Source organism: Pelobates fuscus, chromosome 3, assembly GCF_036172605.1.
Source record: "Pelobates fuscus isolate aPelFus1 chromosome 3, aPelFus1.pri, whole genome shotgun sequence".
Lineage (NCBI taxonomy): Eukaryota > Metazoa > Chordata > Amphibia > Anura > Pelobatidae > Pelobates > Pelobates fuscus.
Window position 1 is genome coordinate 302,647,566 of NC_086319.1, and position 20,023 is coordinate 302,667,588.

A 20,023-nucleotide genomic window follows, 5' to 3' on the forward strand; every position below is an offset into this window, starting at 1 on the left:
GGACGGGGGGTGCAAAACACTATGGGACAGGGGAGGTTGGTTAAAAAACACTATGGGACAGGGAAGGGGGGTGAAGAACACTATGGGACAGGGAAGGGGGGGTGAAGAACACTATGGGACAGTGGAGGGGGGGTGAAGAACACTATGGGACAGGGGAGGTGGGTTAAGAACACTATGGGGCAGGGAAGGGGGGTGAAGAACACTATGGGACAGGGAAGGGAGGGTGAAGAACACTATGGTACAGGGGAGGGGTGAAGAACACTATGGTACAGGGGAGGGGGGTGAAGAACACTATGGGACGGGGGGTGAAAAACACTATGGGACAGGGGAGGTGGGTTAAAAAACACTATGGGACAGAGGAGGTGGGTTAAGAACACTATGGGACAGGGAAGGGGGCTGAAGAACACTATGGGACAGGGAAGGGGGGGTGAAGAACACTATGGGACAGTGGAGGGGGGGTGAAGAACACTATGGGACAGGGAAGGGGATGAAGAACACTATGGGACAGGGGAGGTGGGTTAAGAACACTATGGGGCAGGGAAGGGGGGTGAAGAACACTATGGGACAGGGAAGGGAGGGTGAAGAACACTATGGGACAGGGAAGGGAGGGTGAAGAACACTATGGGACAGGGAAGGGGGGGTGAAGAACACTATGGGACAGGGAAGGGGGGGTGAAGAACACTATGGGACAGGGGAGGGGGGTGAAGAACACTATGGGACAGGGAAGGGGGTGAAGAATACTATGGGACAGGGAAGGGGGTGAAGAATACTATGGGACAGGGAAGGGGGGTGAAGAACACTATGGGACAGGGAAGGTGGGTGAAGAACACTATGGGACAGGGGAGGGGGGTGAAGAACACTATGGAAAATGGAAGGGGGGTGAAGAACACTATGGGACAGGGAAGGGGGGGTGAAGCACAATATGGGAGAGGGAAGGGGGGTGAAGAACACTATGGGAGAGGGTAGGGGGGGTGAAGAACACTATGGGAGAGGGAAGGGGGTGAAGAACACTATGGGACAGGGAAGGGGGGGTGAAGAACACTATGGGACAAGGAAAGGGGGTGAAGAACACTATGTGATAGGGTAGGGGGGTGAAGAACACTATGGACAGGGAAGGGGGGGTGAAGAACACTATAGGTCAGGGAGGTGGGTTAAGAACACTATGGGACAGGGAAGGGGGGGTGAAGAACACTATGGGACAGGGGAGGGGGGGTGAAGAACACTATGGAACAGGGAAGGGGGGTTAAGAACACTATGTGACAGGGTAGGGGGGTGAAGAACACTGGGGGGGGAGAGAGGAACATTAAGGGAGGACACTAATGTACAGGGGAGGGAAGGGAAAAGGAACACTGGGGTCAGGGGGGACCACTCAAACAGAAGGGAGAGGAACAGGGGAATGGGGGTCACTAAGAGACAGGTAAGGGGTGGGGAGGAGGGGAGTTCCTACCGCACATATTTACACACAAACACACTGAATCTACTACACAAACACACACACACACAATGCATTTACTAATCAAATACTCACTGAATCCACTACACACACATATAAATATTCTTGAAAACCTAAAAATAAATCTGACTGGCATTTACCACTTAATAAAAAAAAGATTTGCAAAAAAAATACAATCCGGTAAATGTACAGAATATCGGTAAGCTATCGGCCTGAAAGTTCACAGATTATGGGTATCTGTATCAGCTCTAAAAAAATCAATATCGGTCTATCCCTAATACCAATCCTGTTGTCACCCGCAACCATTACACATCTCAAAACCAAATATAAATGCAGTACAATTTGATACACACCTAAGCAATAATACATGTAGCTATCTATTTTCAATAACAATAAAAAGTAATATGTTTTTCTCGTAGTTTAGTCACTGTATGAGCTGGATTATAAAATGAATATGTAACACGGTATATGGCCACACATTTAACTCATTGAGATAAATCTTTGACTTGAGTGAATTTAATACATTTGCATCCCACCTACTTCTATCAGAGTTATTTATTGTACAGTTAAAGGGACACCATATTCACCAGAACAACTACAGCTTATTGAATTTGTTCTGGTGAGTAGAAATAATACCTTCAGGCTTTTAGCTGTAAACACTGTCTTTTCAGAGAAAATGCAGTGTTTACATTACAGCCTAGTGATAACTTCACTGGTCACTCCTCAGATGGCTGTTAGAGATCCTTCCTGGGTCATGGCTGCCTAAAATGCATCCAAACATTCAGTGTCTCCACCCTCTGCATGCAGACACTGAACTTTCCTCATAGAGATTCATTGATTCAATTCATCTCTTTGAGGAGATGCTGATTGGCCAGGGCTGTGTTTGAATTGTGCTGGCTCTGCCCCTGATCTGCCTCTTTACCAGTCTCAGCCAATCCTATGGGGAAGCATTGTGATTGGATCAGGCCACCACCTCTGATGATATCAGAGGTCAGAGGAAGTTTACAGGCAGAGGCAGCAGCTTCAGACTTGAATACAGTAAGATTTTACTATGATTAGGGAGGCAAAGGGGGCCCAAGGGTGCTAAATAGTGGTTTTAACACTATAGGGTCAGGAATACATGTTTGTATTCTTGACCCTATAGTGCTCCTTTAAGCTATTTTACTGGCTTGGCTACATTGCCCTAAGGTTAGTAATTCCCTTGTAAATTTATATAATTATCAGTTTAGTGGCTAAACCCCATACGGTTTCTTTTTTAAGTTCTGCATTGTAGTAAATAAAAATAAGTTTTAAAATGTTTTAGAACTATGAGTCACACATTGCAATTGTATAGAGTCTCCAACTGTATAAACTCTTTGTTTTAGGGACTATCATATTAAAAAGGTTACTTCAAGCATCATAACCATTATACCCCACTGCAGTAGTTATGATGTTAGAAGTAACCTGGCCCTGTTCCCCGGTAATGGGCAAACTGTTTTGCAATGGTTGATCCTCAGACCAGACCAGGGTACTGTCTGGTTCTGAGGATCCTCTAATAGCCAGTAACAGACATCTGTCTTCTGCAGAGCTGCAGTAGCTGTCGGCAATTAATTGACCAAGAGCATCAGTTCGGTGGTCTCATCCAATGAATGGCATTTTATGCATAGACATATGCACAGAATTGACATTCGCAAAATACTTCACATACAGACTCCAGGTACCATGACCACTTCAAAGCACTGGAAAGTTATTTCAACTGAAAGAGTACAATATCTGTCACTTATTTTATACAGCATACATACTGAAATATTCTAGAACAGCTACACATTGTCTGTGTACCATCTAATCTTTTTCTTGGCAACAATCATATTTTTGTACATCTCCACGTTATAAAAAAATAACTAAAAATTCAAGGTTAGTTAAACTGAAATGGCATAAATTTGGCTTTAAGATGTAGTATAGTACAGGCCTGCGTGACATTTAACAAAAACAATAGCTGATTGTCCTACTGTAAACATTTGTATTTCTTTGTTTTAGAGTCTATTTGTTTACAACTATAATCAAAATGAAAATCAAAACCAACAGTGAAGTATTTATATTTTTGCATCACCAATAATCGGATTAAATACACTTTAACAGCTGGGATATTGCCCAGTGAAATTGCTTAGCCAATATAAATAATACTGCTAAAAGAAGATTAGAATTTATAACCAAGGGAAATATTTATCAAGGCAAACTGCAAAGATTGTATTCATGTTTTATCAATGAAAGACATGTAGGCCCAGCTGTGAGGCTTGGAAAAGAATAGGCTTAAAGGGGCAGTTTGAATTTGACCTATTCCTTTGTAATGCATTATATAGATACTGTATTAAAATATACTAACACAATACATTCCAATAAAGAAATCACAAAACGTACTCACATATGAAGTTCCTGCATTTTCTTGATAAAACCGGGTAGTGCAGTTTCTCAAGTGAGCAGTCACCAAGCCAAAAGTGACCTGATACCCGAAGCTAGTGGTTCTCAAACCAGCACTCACTGCAGCCCCACTAGTTCAGGATATAGCTATTACCCAGTTATTTGTAAGGTGTTTTTAGAAAGAATTATAAAAACACCTTAGACACAACTGGGTAATCACTAAATCCTGGACTGGCAAGGGTGCCTTGAGAACTGGTTTGGAAACCAGTGCTCTAAGCTATGACTTCTACAGCTAACTGCAGTGTTTATGATGTATGGGTTCTATGAGTTAGGCTGCTATAGGTTTTGTCAAAATTTTTTCAATGTTCTTCTCTGAGATGAATTAGAAACTGCACTCAATCCCATCACTCTGAACCAGGGTGCAACTAAGCCTGGACTTAGCACCAGGTCCCAAGTACAATATGCAGAAAACAAAGAGAGGTTTAGGAACTCCAAGAATCAAGTAGTCAATTTTATTCAAACCAAATGACAAGCAGAAACGTTTTGACCTATGAGGTCTTTCTCAAGAAATGTTCAAATGTTTTTCATCAGAACCCTAATCCCTTCGTGAACATGGTCATTTGTATTATTTGCCTTGCCTTATCTGAACTGGATTATGTAGTCTTTGCATATATATATATATATATATATATATATATATATACCGTATATACTCGAGTATAAGTCGACCCGAATATAAGTCTAGACCCCTAATTTTACCCCCAAAAACTGGGAAAACTTATCGACTCGAGTATAAGACTAGGGTGGGAAATGCAGCAGCTACTGGTAAATTTCTAAATAAAATTAGATCCCAAAATTGAATATTTATTTACAGTGTGTGTATATAATGAATGCAGTGTGTGTGTTTGTATGAATGCAGTGTGTGTTAGTGCAGTGTGTGTATATAATGAATGCAGTGTGTGTGTATGAGTGCAGTGTGTGTGTGTGTATGAATGCAGTGTGTGTGTATGAGTGCAGTGTGTGTGTATGAATGCAGTGTTTGTGTATGAGGGCAGCGTGTGTGTGTGTGTGTGTGTGTATATGAGTGCAGTGTGTGTGTGTATGTGATGCAGAGCCTTGGTGGGGGGTGGGCATTTTTACTATTTTTTTGTCCATAACATTATTATTATTATTTTAATATTTTTTTAATATTATTTTATTATTATTATTTTAATTTTTTTTTATATTATTATTATTTTAATATATTTTTTTATTATTATTTAAATTATTATTTATATTTTTACTCTCACTCCGTGGTGGTCCAGTGGTGTGCACTGTGTAGGAGGGGGCTGGCAGAGAGCGTTTACTTACCTTTCCTGCAGCTCCTGACAACTCCCTTCTCTCACCTCCGGTCCGGTTAGCTCCCTCTGCAAGTCTCGCGGTGTGAAAGCCGCACGGAGCTCTGACCCCGCGGCTCTCGCGAGACTTGCAGTGGGGAGCTGACCAGACCGGAGGAGAGAGAAGGGAGCTGACAGGAGCTGCAGGAAAGGTAAGTAAACGCTCTCTGCCAGCCCCCAACAGCCCCTTGTCTGCATTATGGCAATGTAAGTTGCCATAATACAGACACTCACTCGAGTATAAGACGAGTGGGGGGTTTTCAGCACAAAAAATGTGCTGAAAAACTCGTCTTATACTCGAGTATATACGGTATATATATATATATATATATATATATATATATATATGGGTACACATAATAAAAAAGATATATAAAACCAAGACGGCTGCACTCATCTGAACATGCATACATTATAGGGTGCTTCTTGGGCAAATTCAGACAACATACTAGATCCAGTGCACTCATTCATTCATTGGCAAAAACAATGGGGTTCTAGTTACAGTGTATGATCATACATTGCATATACTTTCCAGAATGCCAATGTTCCCCATTTTTGCCCATTCCAGGGCCCTATTAACCTTGCCCTGCAGAGTCCCAGGAGCAAGGATTTCCCAAGTAAGTGGATGAATTTCATAAGAGCAGGCATTAGGTATTAGCAGGGCTGCCATCAGAAATTTTGGGGCCCCTGACAAAGCACAAGGTCTGGGCCCCCCGCCCCCCCCCCCCCCGACCCCGACCCCGCCCACGCCCTACCTAGTCCGCTGACAATGATGCGGGACTGAATGTGGTGTGTATAGTGTAAGTGAATTAGAATGTGTGTAATGGATGTAGTGTTTGTGTGTATTAGATACTGTTTGTGCAGTGAATGCAGAGTGTGTTAGTGTAGCAGATGCAGTGTGTATAGTGAACGCAGAGTGTGTTTGAGTAGTGGATGTAGTGTGTGTACAGTGATGTAGTGTGTGTTTGTGTAGTGGATGTAGTGTTTGTATGTACTAGATGAATGTGTTTAGTGGATGCAGTGTCTGTAGTTGATGTAGTGTGTGTATTAGACGCAGTGTCTGTGTATAGTGAATGCAGAGTGTTTCAATTTGTGGTGGATGTAGTGTGTGTACTGTGAATACAGGATGTTTGTGTAGTGGATGCTGTGTGTACAGTTAATGCAGAGTGTGTGTCGTATAGTGAATCCAGAGTGTGTGCATAGTTTAGTGAATGCAGAGTGTGTGCATAGTTTAGTGAATGCAGAGTGTGTGTTAGTGTGTAGTGAATGCAGAGTGTGTCAGTGTAATGAATGTAGTGTGTGTGTTAGTGCAGCGAATGCAGAGTGTTTGTAAATGTGTAGTGAATGCAGAGTGTGTGTTAATGTGTAGTGAATGCAGAGGGTGTGTTAGTGTGTAGCGGATGCAGAGTGTGTGTTAGTGTAGTGAATGCAGAGTGTTAATGTGTAGTGAATGCAGAGAGTGTTTGAGTAGTGGATGTAGTGTGTGTACAGTGATGTAGTGTGTGTTTGTGTAGTGGATGTAGTGTTTGTATGTACTAGATGAAATGTGTTTAGTGGATGCAGTGTCTGTAGTGGATGTAGTGTGTGTATTAGACACAGTGTATGTGTATAGTGAATGCAGAATGTTTCAATTTGTGGTGGATGTAGTGTGTGTACTGTGAATACAGGATGTTTGTGTAGTGGATGCTGTGTGTACAGGTGATGCAGAGTGTATGTTAGTGTAGTGAATGCAGAGTGTGTGTCAGTATAGTGAATCCAGAGTGTGTGCATAGTTTAGTGAATGCAGAGTGTGTGTTAGTGTGTAATAAATGCAGAGTGTGTGTTAGGGTGTAGTGAATGCAGAGTGTGTCAGTGTAATGAATGTAGTGTGTGTGTAAATTTGTAGTGAATGCAGAGTGTGTGTTAATGTGTAGTGAATGCAGAGAGTGTCTTAGTGTAGTGAATGCAGAGAGTGTCTTAGTGTAGTGAATGCAGAGAGTGTGTTAGTGTAGTGAATGCAGAGAGTGTGTTAATGTGTAGTGAATGCAGAGTGTGTGTTAATGTGTAGTGAATGCAGAGGGTGTGTTAATGTGTAGTGAATGCAGAGGGTGTGTTAGTGTGTAGCGGATGCAGAGTGTGTGTTAGTGTAGTGAATGCAGAGAGTGTGTTAGTGTGTAGCGGATGCAGAGTCTGTGTTAGTGTAGTGAATGCAGAGAGTGTGTTAGTGTGTAGCGGATGCACAGTGTGTGTTAGTGTAGTGAATGCAGAGTGTGTTAGTGTGTAGCGGATGCAGAGTGTGTGTTAGTGTAGTGAATGCAGAGTGTGGTAATGTGTAGCGAATGCAGAGTGTGTGTCAGTATAGTGGATGCAGTGAGTGTGTTAGTGTGTAGTGTATGCAGAGTGCATGTTGTATTAGTGAATACAGTGTGTGTATTGTATTAGTGTATGCACTGTGTGTGTTAGTGTATGCAGTGTGTGTTGTATTAGTGTATGCAGTGTGTGTGTTTGTGTATGCAGTGTGTGTTGTATTAGTGTATGCAGTGTGTGTGTTTGTGTATGCAGTGTGTGTTGTGTCAGTGTATGCAGCGTGTTGTGTCAGTGTATGCAGTGTGTTGTGTCAGTGTATGCAGAGTGTGTGTTGTGTCAGTGTATGCAGTGTGTGTGTTGTGTCAGTGTATGCAGTGTGTGTGTGTGTGTTAGTGTATGCGGTGTGTGTGTTGTGTCAGTGTATGCGGTGTGTGTTGTGTTAGTGTATGCGGTGTGTGTGTTGTGTCAGTGTATGCAGAGTGTGTGTTGTGTTAGTGTGTTGTGTCAATGTATGCAAAGTGTGGGTTGTGTAAGTGTATGCAGTGTGTGTTGTGTCAGTGCATGCAGAGTGTGTTGTGTCAGTGTATGCAGAGTGTGTGTTGTGTTAGTGTATGCAGTGTGTGTTGTGTTGGTATATGCAGTGTGTGTGTTGTGTCAGTGTATGTAGTGTGTGTTGTGTTAGTGTATGTAGTGTGTGTGTGTGTTGTGTCAGTGTATGTAGTGTGTGTGTTGTGTCAGTGTATGCAGTGTGTGTGTTTTGTCAGTGTATGTAGTGTGTGTGTTGTGTCAGTGTATGCAGTGTGTGTGTTTTGTCAGTGTATGTAGTGTGTGTGTGTGTTGTGTCAGTGTATGCAGTGTGTGTTTTGTCAGTGTATGTAGTGTGTGTGTGTGTGTGTTATGTCAGTGTGTGTTTTGTCAGTGTATGTAGTGTGTGTGTGTGTGTGTTATGTCAGTGTATGTAGTGTGTGTGTGTGTGTGTTATGTCAGTGTATGTAGTGTGTGTGTGTGTGTGTGTTATGTCAGTGTATGTAGTGTGTGTGTGTGTGTGTGTGTGTGTTGTGTCAGTGTATGTAGTGTGTGTGTGTAAATTTGTAATGAGGAGGGGGAGGGGGGGTCATTTTAACATTATTAAAAAAAAAATAAAAAAAAAATTGATTAATTAAATAGTTTCTCCCCCTCCCTGCTTACCTGTGTCTAGGGAGGGGGAGATTCCATCCCCGGTGGTCCGGTGGCATGGTGGGGCCCCCCGGCTCCCTGTTGCCGCAGAGGGGGCCCAGGCCTCCAGCTTCTCCTCTTCTCTCCTGCAATAACTCTCGCGAGACCCGCGGAGCGTTGCCATGGCAACCGGGTCTCGCGAGAGTTATTAGCAGGGAGGAGAAGAGAAGAGGCTGGAGGCCTGGGCCCCCTCTGCGGCAACAGGGAGCCGGGGGCCCGCGGCTGCACACATAGATCGCGATATTCGCGATCTATGAATGCAGAGAGGGAAAGTGGGGCCCAGGACTGCCAGAGCAGTCCGGGCCCCCCAGGGCCGCCGGGCCCGTGACAACTGTCACGGTTGTCACCCCCTGATGGCGGCCCTGGGTATTAGTCCTAAGAATGGGGGTAGGACCTGCCAAGAATGGGGTACATTGACATTGTGGCAGGCTTATGCAATGTATGATCATATACTGGAACAAGACCCCCATTATTTTTGCCTACGTTAGGTGTTTTAATAAAAACACGTGACATCCTGTGAGCTTTGAAATTGACGTTAAGTGAAGAAGTGAGTGTGCTGGATCTTGTATGATATATCATTTTTTATTGGAGCCTTTCATACATAAGTTTAACACAAGATATGTACACGTCTCCTCATCTTAAGTTAAAGCTAGTTACTGTTACTGTTCAAAATAATCATTACTACTTTTTAAAAAAAATCTGTAACCCCTTATGACACACACTGAAATATTGCTTTTCCCCACTAACACTGCTACCCCTGCTACATGATGGGCTACAGCATTCCCACAAGAAATAATACTCCAAGTATACCATTTTATTTTTGTTCAGTTTAGATTTATACATGTTGACGCACTACACATTTTTGTTTTTTCTCCAAAAATTTGATTTATTGTTTAAAGTAATCCTGCGTTCACTATTACAACTATTTTCTGTTTTTCCTGGAGAGAAATGTTTGAAGCAAACTGCCTCATCTTTGACATGATCTGGTGATTTAATGACATTTTGTAAATCAGGTTTGTGACGTTCCGTGTCAGAGGGAATATAGTCTCAATTAAAGGAGCGGAACTGGCAGACCTTTGAAACACACCAATAAAGGACCATATCCTGTAGCATTCCCCACACAGCGTGATCCTCTTAATAACTGAAAACTGGCATTCATACATTGCATTCTCCGAAGCCCTTAGAAATTCACCTGTGTTTGAGAATCTTTCAAAATCTGTTAGTCACTATTATATGATTACAAACTGTCTTCATGCACTGGAAGTCTAAACTGCTAGTGCCGAGTTATACTTTTTCACTTCAACTAGAACAAAGGGTTAAACGCAACACATTTTAGCTACCAATTAAATAAACTTTGACAGCAGCCAGTAAAATAGGTTAGCAGTGCTATCCAGGAGCTAGTCTGGCAGTACGCAGTTAGGTTCTGTACCGATCTGGTGATTTATTTAGCGTGATTATTGGTCATATTCCACCCATCTGGCCTCTACTTTCTATTTTTCATTATACGCTCCTCATATTAACAATCTAAGCTCCACATCTTTCAGTGGCAAAGAGCTCAAGCACAGCAGCTGTTGTCTGAAATATGTGGTGTGAACTCTGTGTCTAGTACTAGTAATTTTCTGTTCCCAAAACTCGGATATTTGCACAGAAGAAGAGTGTTTGACTCTCCTAGAGCGTCAGGTCGCCAAAGATAACAGATTCTCAGTAATACATGTTTGCACTCCAAACACGGAACGTACTTTAACCTAAAAATAGCAGAAATTACTGCCCAGTAAAATCAAAATTATACCCTGATCAGAATTCCCACATGTTTGAACAGTTATTTCTTTGGCAATGCTTTATTGTATGGCTCAAGAAAACAGAGAGAGGTTATATAGATGTGGATTTTAGATACCGTAATTATATCTTCAGCTCTACTCTAAGTGATACAGTTAACTCCTCTTGACGTGTGTACCATGTCTTGTCTTTCCCCAGCAATCAAATATCACAAAGATACTTTTATTTTTAATGCAACGTGTTTATACAGTACATATGCTGAACACATTATTTAGGAAGACCCTTTTGATTGGGAGTTTAGTGTTCTGTCTGTGACCTTACATGATCTCAACATGTATTGTTGGCAGCTCCTGTATTACTTTATGGATTCATTTCTAAGGACGGCAGAAGACCTTTTCTATGTTCTTTTCTGATTCCCGTAGAAGTGGCTCGTGTTATACTACATGGTGCCTCATTAGAGCAGGGAACAAGTAACTCTGACACAAACATTCTAGGGGCCAAACACACCTGGCACCACAACCTATGTGTACTTGTTATTGGTATAACCACCTGTATCATTTTAACCAATATTCCTAAACAATGGCATTTTGTTCTCGAGACTGATCTAGGGAATGTGATACCCCAAAATTAAGCCATGGATTTGTTCATCTAGAGTTGGGATGTGTGTCTAGAGATATGCGTCTCTAAGCTCAGCTTAATAAAAGGGTTATGTGTCCTTAGCATCACATGGGGAAATATCTGCTCATTTCCAGATGTCCAGTGACTATAAACAGAGCCACAACTATTTCATATTTTACTATATCACAAACAAAGCATAATAGGAGCTTGTTCAGGGATCTTTTCCCACGTAGGTTTAATATGTGCCTGTGTCCTTAGTTCACATTATATGCCACAAAACCAGGAAGGTTCATGTTACTCCCCTTCTACACTGATATTAGAAAGTATTACTGGAGGTTGTTAACTGATCCCAACGTTTGATATGAATAAAAAAAAGCAAGAAATCTGTCAACATTTCACATTCTGTTTTTCACATATATGGATGAGTAGTAACAGGAATCGGTTATGTTTTTTGTTTTTGTTTCACACGTAATTAACCCACAGATATTAAAATATAATAGTGTAATGCTGTAATACGGAATTCCTTATTTGGTGATAAAAATTATAAGAGGTTCTCATTAAAGCACAAAGCCTGTTTCCAAAAAGTTTGTTGTTGTAGATTAATTTTTAACAATACAAATTAAGGAAACTGATAATGAATATTTATCTGATTTAGCATCTGAAAAATCAAGATTGATTATTCCAATACACTGCCTAACCAGAACACTGACTTTTACTGAGCTCCTCTGTCTCTATTTTCAGTATGGGAATGAGCCATGATGATGACCACCCATCTTGTGCCGGACGGTCACACATAATGTCCGGTGAGTGGGTGAAGGGCCGAAGCCCCAGTGATCTATCCTGGTCAACCTGCAGCCGTGATGAACTGGAGAACTTCCTAAAGTAAGCATTGGGAAAGAGGGGAAGGAAGTTATAGAGAAAGTGTGTGTGTGTTTATCTATCTATCTGTCTATCTGTGAAGAAATAGCCTTTTTAATTCGAGACTTTTATGGCCATTTGTGACTTATGTTTTATTAGTTCGGTAGCTGAAACTACCGAACACCGACCACCCCCGGCTCATTATCTACAAAGGGAATTGTCGATTAAGCGCTCTCTCTGGGTGGTCGAATGCCACGTGTGAGAGAAAACGGCGGCCATCTTGTTTGCACAAAAGGAGGCAGCGGGACTTGGTCGTCGAGTGTCTGGAACTAAAATCGGACACTCGACTTCCCGAACATCGGTCAAAACATACGAACGCCTGCTTCCTTTTCCCAAACAGCCAGGAAAGCGCTGTTTGATAGTTTTGTTCCCACGAACCAGGGGAACTATTGCTCCGATGAGCCAGGGGGCTCCGTTCGTGCGTTTATTAGTTTTTTGACATTTTCGCAATAGACCGACCGCACAGCCTAAACTCATGTAACCGTTTCTGGGCAGGAGCCTCGTGTGCGGTCGGTAAAATGGGACTTCCATAGAATTTGAAAACTCCTGAACTGATCTGGGTAATTTTTGGATATGTTGGTCACCCAGATCAGGGCTATCCGGGGATATGGGGATACTAGGTGTTTTAGGGTAATTTCTAATTTTGGGGAAAATATGTTTTTTCTGCCTGGATATAACTGGGTTATCTTTTAGCTGACTCAATTATCTCACAGGCAGAGAGGAGGGGATTGTCTGTTTACAGTGGGAGTGTTCATCTTTGTCACTGTGTGGGACAGGGACACAAAGGTTACAACTTGCATAAAAGCCAGTGTGGCATCAATAAAGATTAATTCCTGTTGTACACTTCATGAAGTCTAGGCTACCCATGTTTGGGTAGCAATCTACTTGCTGGGGAGAAACTACTTGGATGCTGCATTCGTCTGGAACTATTCGTATCTACACCTGAACTGCAACTATAATCACTAAGGCTTAGCAGTTCGGGAGGAATAGGCGAACAAGGTACTTAAGATACCAGTGTTCGTAACACTATCTATCTATCTATCTATCTATATGTGTGTGTGTTTTATTATGTACCATAATTAACGTATACAAGTTTGAGTTAAGAATAAAAATACATAGTTCACAAATTTAAAGGACCACTATATATTGAGAGAAACTGCCATGTTTACACTGCAGGGTTAATCCACTAGAGGCCGATACCGCGATTCTCACTGTGAAAATCACAGTGAGAAGACGCTGACGTCCATAGGAAAGCATTGTAATAATTTCCTATGGGCGTTTTTAATGCGCGCCCGGCCCTGGCCGCGCATTCATATTCGGCTCCACTTAGGAGCCAACGTTGGGGCGGGAGGAGAGGTCACCAGCGCTGAGGGAGACCTGCGCTGGATAAAGGAAAGTGGCTGAAGGGGTTTTAACCCCTTCAGGCCAGCGGTAGGGGGGCAATGAGGGTGGGGGCAACCTAAGGACTACATAGTGCATATTCGGCTCCACTTAGGAGTCAACGTCGGAGGGGGAGGAAAGGTCACCAGCGCTAAGGGAGACCGGCGCTGGACAAAGGTAAGTGGCTGAAGGGGTTTTAACCCCTTCAGGCCAGCGGGAGGGTGGCCATGAGGGTGGGGGGGACCTAAGGACTACATAGTGCCAGGAAAACGAGTTTGTTTTCCTGGCACTATAGTGGTCCTATAACAACAGCTGAGTCCCATAATTTATTGTGGAATTGTCATCGCTGACAAGTCACTCTGGAACCAAGCAGTCTAAGAATGATAAAACAATCTCAAAAATACTCAGTACAGAAAAGACAATAAGTTACAAAATAAACAGGTCAATAAACCTGGCAGCTAACAGTGTCTACACAACATTTTGATAGTTAGTAGAAAACATATGGTACGGTTCAAAAGGGCAACTTTACACTTCCAACTTGTCATGTAATAAATTATGTACAATAACAACTTCTAAAATTGTCCTTTGCGCAGGTCTAAGGTGAGCTCATGCCTACTGATTACTGACCCTCGCAGCCACCATGCTGTTAGGCTTCCCCACAAGCTGCCCGGAATGCATTATAGTGCCAGTGAGCAGTGCCAGATCCTATTTGGCAGCAATGCCACGTTCTGCAAAAACATGGAGGTAAGGAGAGTTGCAGAGAAGCCATTACGGTGAGAATCACCACATCACATGATTTATATAAGTCTTGATAACAAGCTGGTGTGTCCGTTAACCAGCTAAAAATTAGAAAAAGTTTTTTTTTTTTTTTTTAATGTATTAGTTAAATTAGCAATATTATTAATTATATTATAGCGCTAGAACAACTCTCAACAACTGACAGAATAGCTAGGAGGTGCTTGTTTGTGTTCTGATATCTTGTAGAGTTTATCTTGTATTTCTGCAATGAACCCTATACACAGACAATATCAGTGTTAAAATGTAAGGATTGTTCATTATCAAGATTTTCATTTTTTAGGCAAATATAGTCAAACCAAAACCATAGCTGACGTTTTCTGTTTGGCTAGTGTGGTATAAAATGTGAAGTTCACTTCGAATTTCTGACTATTTACGCTTTAGTGAACAGTCCTGAGAATATTTTTAAGGTTGATTTATCGAAGGCAAACCTAATTACTAAGGATATCTTGTTAACAATATATTCTAGCAAAGTGTGAAATCGACTTTCTATACCATGTAAAAATATTTCTATGCAGAGCCTACGATATGTGGAATGATATGTGCCGATGGCATGGTATTTTCAATGGGAAGAACTAAGGGGAATTAGGAACATTTATAAAGACTCATGTTAACAAATAAATCTCAGATTTAAAAAGTATCCCTGTTTTAAAATCTCACTTATTTAAATTACAGCTTTTTTTTTTTGGGTATAGTCAAGTTCATTGTTGTCGATTTGGATGCCCCCCATCGATTGCTTATCTCAAGGTTTGTTGTTGCAGATCAGCAATCTTTAACCCCCCCCCCCCCCCCCCCCCCCCCGGTTGTATTGTATTAAATCCATGCTTTTATTCAGCTTTATATTGGTTTACAGATCTCCAATATGGGTCTAGTTTATTTTTTTGCAAAGAGCTGCTCAGGATTAGCCAGTATAAATTTCAAAGAGAAAATGTTCTTAAACGATCCAGCATTGTTGTATTAAATGACCTTTTATAGATTGTCTTTATTGCACACATTGGACATAGTGACACATTCTTTCTTAGTCCATGAATCTGTTTATACAGAGAAGATGAATTTTTACAAAGTGCTACCATAGCAAGTACTTGAATATCACTGCATGTTTTACAGTCTCTGCCCTTTAACTGTAGACTAGTGTTAGGGTTAACTGGTGAATACTGTAACTGTGCTGTATATCTGTTTCTTAGCTCTTTATTGGTGTGTAGCTGCAGGAAAACATAGATACAGTTACTTGCTTTTGTGTAATTGTTTCCTGCAATGTGCTTTGCATTTAACCTCCCACGTAACAGAGTCACGTGCTGTGGAGTTCGGCTATTTAATAATCAGCAAGACTTGGCTTCATTTTAATGTGAATCTGTCAAGAACATGTATGGTTTTTCTGTCTGTCTATAACATCTATATAGACTGCCTTTTTCTGCCAATTACAGTCCATTGTTTAACAGCAGTAGTAGTAAAAAATAAAAATGCCAATAAATGTGTATTTCATCATTTTGGATAGCCCCCTTCCCTTTTAATCCCTTAAGGACCAAACTTCTGGAATAAAAGGGAATAATGACATGTCACACATGTCATGTGTCCTTAAGGGGTTAAAGGAACACTATAGGGTCAGTAACACAAACATGTATTCCTGACCCCATAGTGTTAAAATCACCATCTAGCCCCCCTGGGCCCCTCATGCCTCCCTAAATATAGCAAAATCTTACTTGTATTCAAGCTTGAAGCTGTAGCTCTGCATGCTGTTTGCCTCAGAATGGCAAGCTGTCTGCTGACATCATCAGAAGTGTTGGCCTGATCCAATCACAGTGCTTCTCCATAGGATTGGCTGAGACTGACAAGGTGGCAGATTAGGGGCAGAGCCAGCACAATTCAAACACAGCCCTGGCCAATCAGCATCTCCTCAAAGAGATACATCGAATCAATGCATCTCTATGAGGAAAGTTCAGTGTCTGCATGCAGAGGGTGGAGACACTGAATGTTTGGATGTATTTTAGGCAGCCGTGACCCAGGAAGGATCTCTAACAGCCATCTGAGTGGCCAGTGAAGTTATCACTAGGCTGTAATGTAAACACTGCATTTTCTCTGAAAAGACAGTGTTTACAGCATAAAGCCTGAAGGTAATGATTCTACTCACCAGAACAAATTTAATAAGCTGTAGTTGTTCTGGTGACTATAGTGTCCCTTTATTCATGATTATTATTATTATTTTATTATTTATATAGCGCCATCACATTCCGTAGCGCTGTACAATGGGTGGACTAACAGACATGCAATTTCAACCAGACAATTGAAGGTACAGGAACAGAGATGTAGAGGGCCCTGCTCAATGAGCTTACATTCTAGAGGGAGTGGGGTATAGTGTCACGAAGGGTAAAAGTAGGGATATGAAGTAGGTTGTTAGAAAAGTATTTATTGAGGGCTTAGTAGGTAATTGTTGACAGTTACAGGAGAGGAGTCATTGGGGGATGGGGGATAAAAACTGCTAACGGTTTAATTGATATGCTTTCTTGAAGAAGTGAGTCTTCAATGATTTTTTGAACAAGTAGAGACTGGGTGAAAATCTTATGGAGAAGGGAAGGGAGTTCCACAGAAGAGGTGTGGCGTCTCCAGCATTCATATTTAGGGGGGTCACATGCAGGGCCAGGGACAGAAGTAGGGGGGCAATTACTCAAAAGCTGCAATTAAAGTTCACGTTACTTACCGTATTAATGCCACTGTCTGGAGTGTCTGCTCCGCTCACTCAGTCCCTCTGCAAATTGCACTCTCAGGTAGGTAAGGTTTCACACCTTATGTGGGGCCGCACTGCTAACTGTCTGCAATCTCTGGTAAGTAAGGTGACACTGTCACACCAATGTCTGCAATCTCAGTGTGACTGTCATACCACTCACTGTCTGCAATCAGTAGTAAGTAACCTTTGTCTCACTCACTGTAATTGATACCGGAGAAACTGACGGAAGCCAAGCACAGAGAGATGGACACAGGTTTCTTCAGGAAGGAAGAGATTCTTTATTGGATCACCGATCGGGACTCAGAGGGACTAGCGTCACCAAAATACAGCAAAGTCTGAGTACTGAATACATAGAGTACATTCCTTATATAGCACTGTAGCTCCTCCCACAATTAACTACACCCACACATACCCTTAACCTATTTAATGAATAGAGTCTAAACTCATCCATCCGGTCTAACCACGTGGCTCATCTGATACAAAGGAGAGGGACGCGTAATTCCAGTTCTTACATTCCTGCACCTGGTCAGTACAGTGATGACAGTATCTTAGCTACGTGTAATTAACTAGATACTACAAACACATATACATACATATGCCTTGTGGCAATCTTAGCCTGCTAAACTTGTATTTTACTGGAATTACATCACATTCCCCCCTTTGATGCCTCTGATATTTCACAATTACTTGAGGCATCACTTAACCTTGGTTTGCATATACCTCAGGTTACCATGAACCAGACCAGACTTATCTTATGATGTGAATCTTCAACATTCATCTTCTTGCATTGGTTCTCCCTGATCTAGAGCCTTATACTTATATATCGCCATTATCTGTGCAGCAGCCTTTCTCTCTGCTATATTTTCTATCAGGCTCTGCACAGACCTAACTACTAAAGGAATAAGACACGGTAGGAGTAGACACAACAGTAAAATCAGTAGGACTCCACCTACCACTGCCTTAAGCCCTCCAAACCGCTCATACCAGTTACCAAACCAACTACTTGGATTGTACCCTTTCCATACCTGAGTAGGCACATGCGCTAGTTTAACCATATGGCTAGTAAGCTCAGCTATTGCTTGCCCTTCGTCATCTATTTGAAGACAGCAATTACTTAGGTTAAACTTCCCACATACACCTCCCTCTACTGCCAAAAGGTAATCCAAGGCTAATCTATTTTGGTAGACTGCTGTCCTCATCCTGGTGTTATGCTTCGCTAGAAGATTGAGCGCTTGTGATGTCTCATTTGTGATAATCTCAACCACCGCCTGTAATCTTATAATACGGTTGAGCATATAAATAGGGGTTCTATAACCAAAGGTACCATCCTCAGCCCACGTGGCTGGCCCATAATAATCTATAATACGCTGGGGAGGCCATTCATTATCTTCCCAGGCGCCTATCTCTATGGGTCCCCTTTTCTTCCTATGATTCACATCATACACTTTAACACCTAAAGTCTCACCTGTTTCGATAGGTAACAAGAAGAAGGATGGTTTGAGCATACCCAACACACATGCCCCTTCCCAGTCCTGTGGCAGCTCCGAATAGGCTTTCTTACCACAGATCCAGTACAAATTTGCTGGGGCTCTCCAGGTAGATGTGATGGATAGATCAAACCACACATCCTTTAAATTGGCATATCTAGCAAACGGGTTAGATGGTTCTGAGACATTTGAAGCCGACCACCAAGTTGTATTCTTTGTATCATCATCATAAGCTTTTTGCCCTAGACAAGTTAATTCTCCTACAGAAGTATTATACATTATTCCTTTCCTTGCTATGCAAACATAACCTATGATGGAGGTCTTTAATCTCCACTCAGATTTACCTCTAACACTCATATGATAATCGGCTTGTGTAGATATTAATTGGTCAACTGCCTCAGAACCGGACATTACCTCCTTTGCTTCCCAAGGCCATTGGTCTCCCATGTTAGTACCTCCACACACATAGCAGTTGGTAACATTAAGACTACCGGCAATACTTTCAGCTAAATCGATGAACAGGTTTTTAGCATTATGGGGGATCTTATTATCTATACTCATCTCTTCGTAAAAGGAATGGTATACTTGATGAGTCTGGGAGGATACCGTATCAGTCTCTATCCCTATAAATAATATTGTCCCAGGGTCTAAACCCGTCCCGTATATTTGAAACCCAAATAAATTACCATATTTATCTAAGAACTTGTCGGGGTTATTTATAAGAATATGGACTGGATTGCATTCCATAGACTTACAGTATGGATTGGTAGGCAACTTAGTAACAATCATGTCTTTGTCTACTGTCTGTCCCCAAGTCGCCCACCCCACACAAGACCAATATGGACAAAAGTTATAGTCTTTATTTGGGCATCTAGGACTCACATATTTATTTTTGCTACTGGGACAAATATATTTATCGTTAGACCCATACGTCCTCTCCCATCTAAGATCCCCACATACATTCCACGGCTTTCTACCACTCGATATCGCTTTACACGCATCAAATAGCAGAACACCCGAAGAATGTACGGATTCTAACACCGTTTTATTAATTAGGGTCCCCTGAGGATCTCCATTCCTGAGAGTCAACCAGATTGTACGAGGTTGATACTCCGGACTGAAGCACTTAGGTTCTCCTACTCCTAAATGGCACACACTATAATCTATATTTAAGTATCTACATCTCGATACATCTCCTTTACATTCGTATTGTGAATGCCAAATTAGGGTTTGGGAAATATGGTTACCTGTTCTCGTAGTCTTAATGCATACCTCACAGCTAGGAGTGTCGGTACCTCTACCTTCCTGAATATAAAAACACATATAAATAAACACTATCAAAAGCACATCTTTCGCCGTCATCCTCAGTCTTCGTCCGTGCGATGGCGCCTCAGCTTCCAGGATGTGAGGGGCTGCAGGGAATGGAGTTCTGCTCATCTTCACAGGTGTCCCTTCGAGACTTTCCTGGCTTATACACTATGTGATGGTAAGCGGACAGGCTTTATTATGGCCTTCTCACTCACACCTGTAACAATAAAATTTGTAATCCACAATAATTCCTCGTTACTCCGACTGAGTAGTGCGTTTTAACCGGATCTTG

The 20,023-nt window shown here is 41.8% G+C and overlaps 1 protein-coding gene across 1 annotated transcript in view; it reads left to right on the forward strand.

The window, feature by feature from the left end:
- The window catches only part of ADAMTS17 (ADAM metallopeptidase with thrombospondin type 1 motif 17), a 294,708-nt gene that overhangs the window by 119,976 nt on the left and 154,709 nt on the right, over window positions 1-20,023 (forward strand). Inside the window, exons 9-10 of the mRNA XM_063448834.1 lie at window positions 11,863-12,003; window positions 14,013-14,163. Coding sequence (XP_063304904.1) covers window positions 11,863-12,003; window positions 14,013-14,163 — 292 coding nt within the window. The remainder of the gene's footprint in view (window positions 1-11,862; window positions 12,004-14,012; window positions 14,164-20,023) is intronic.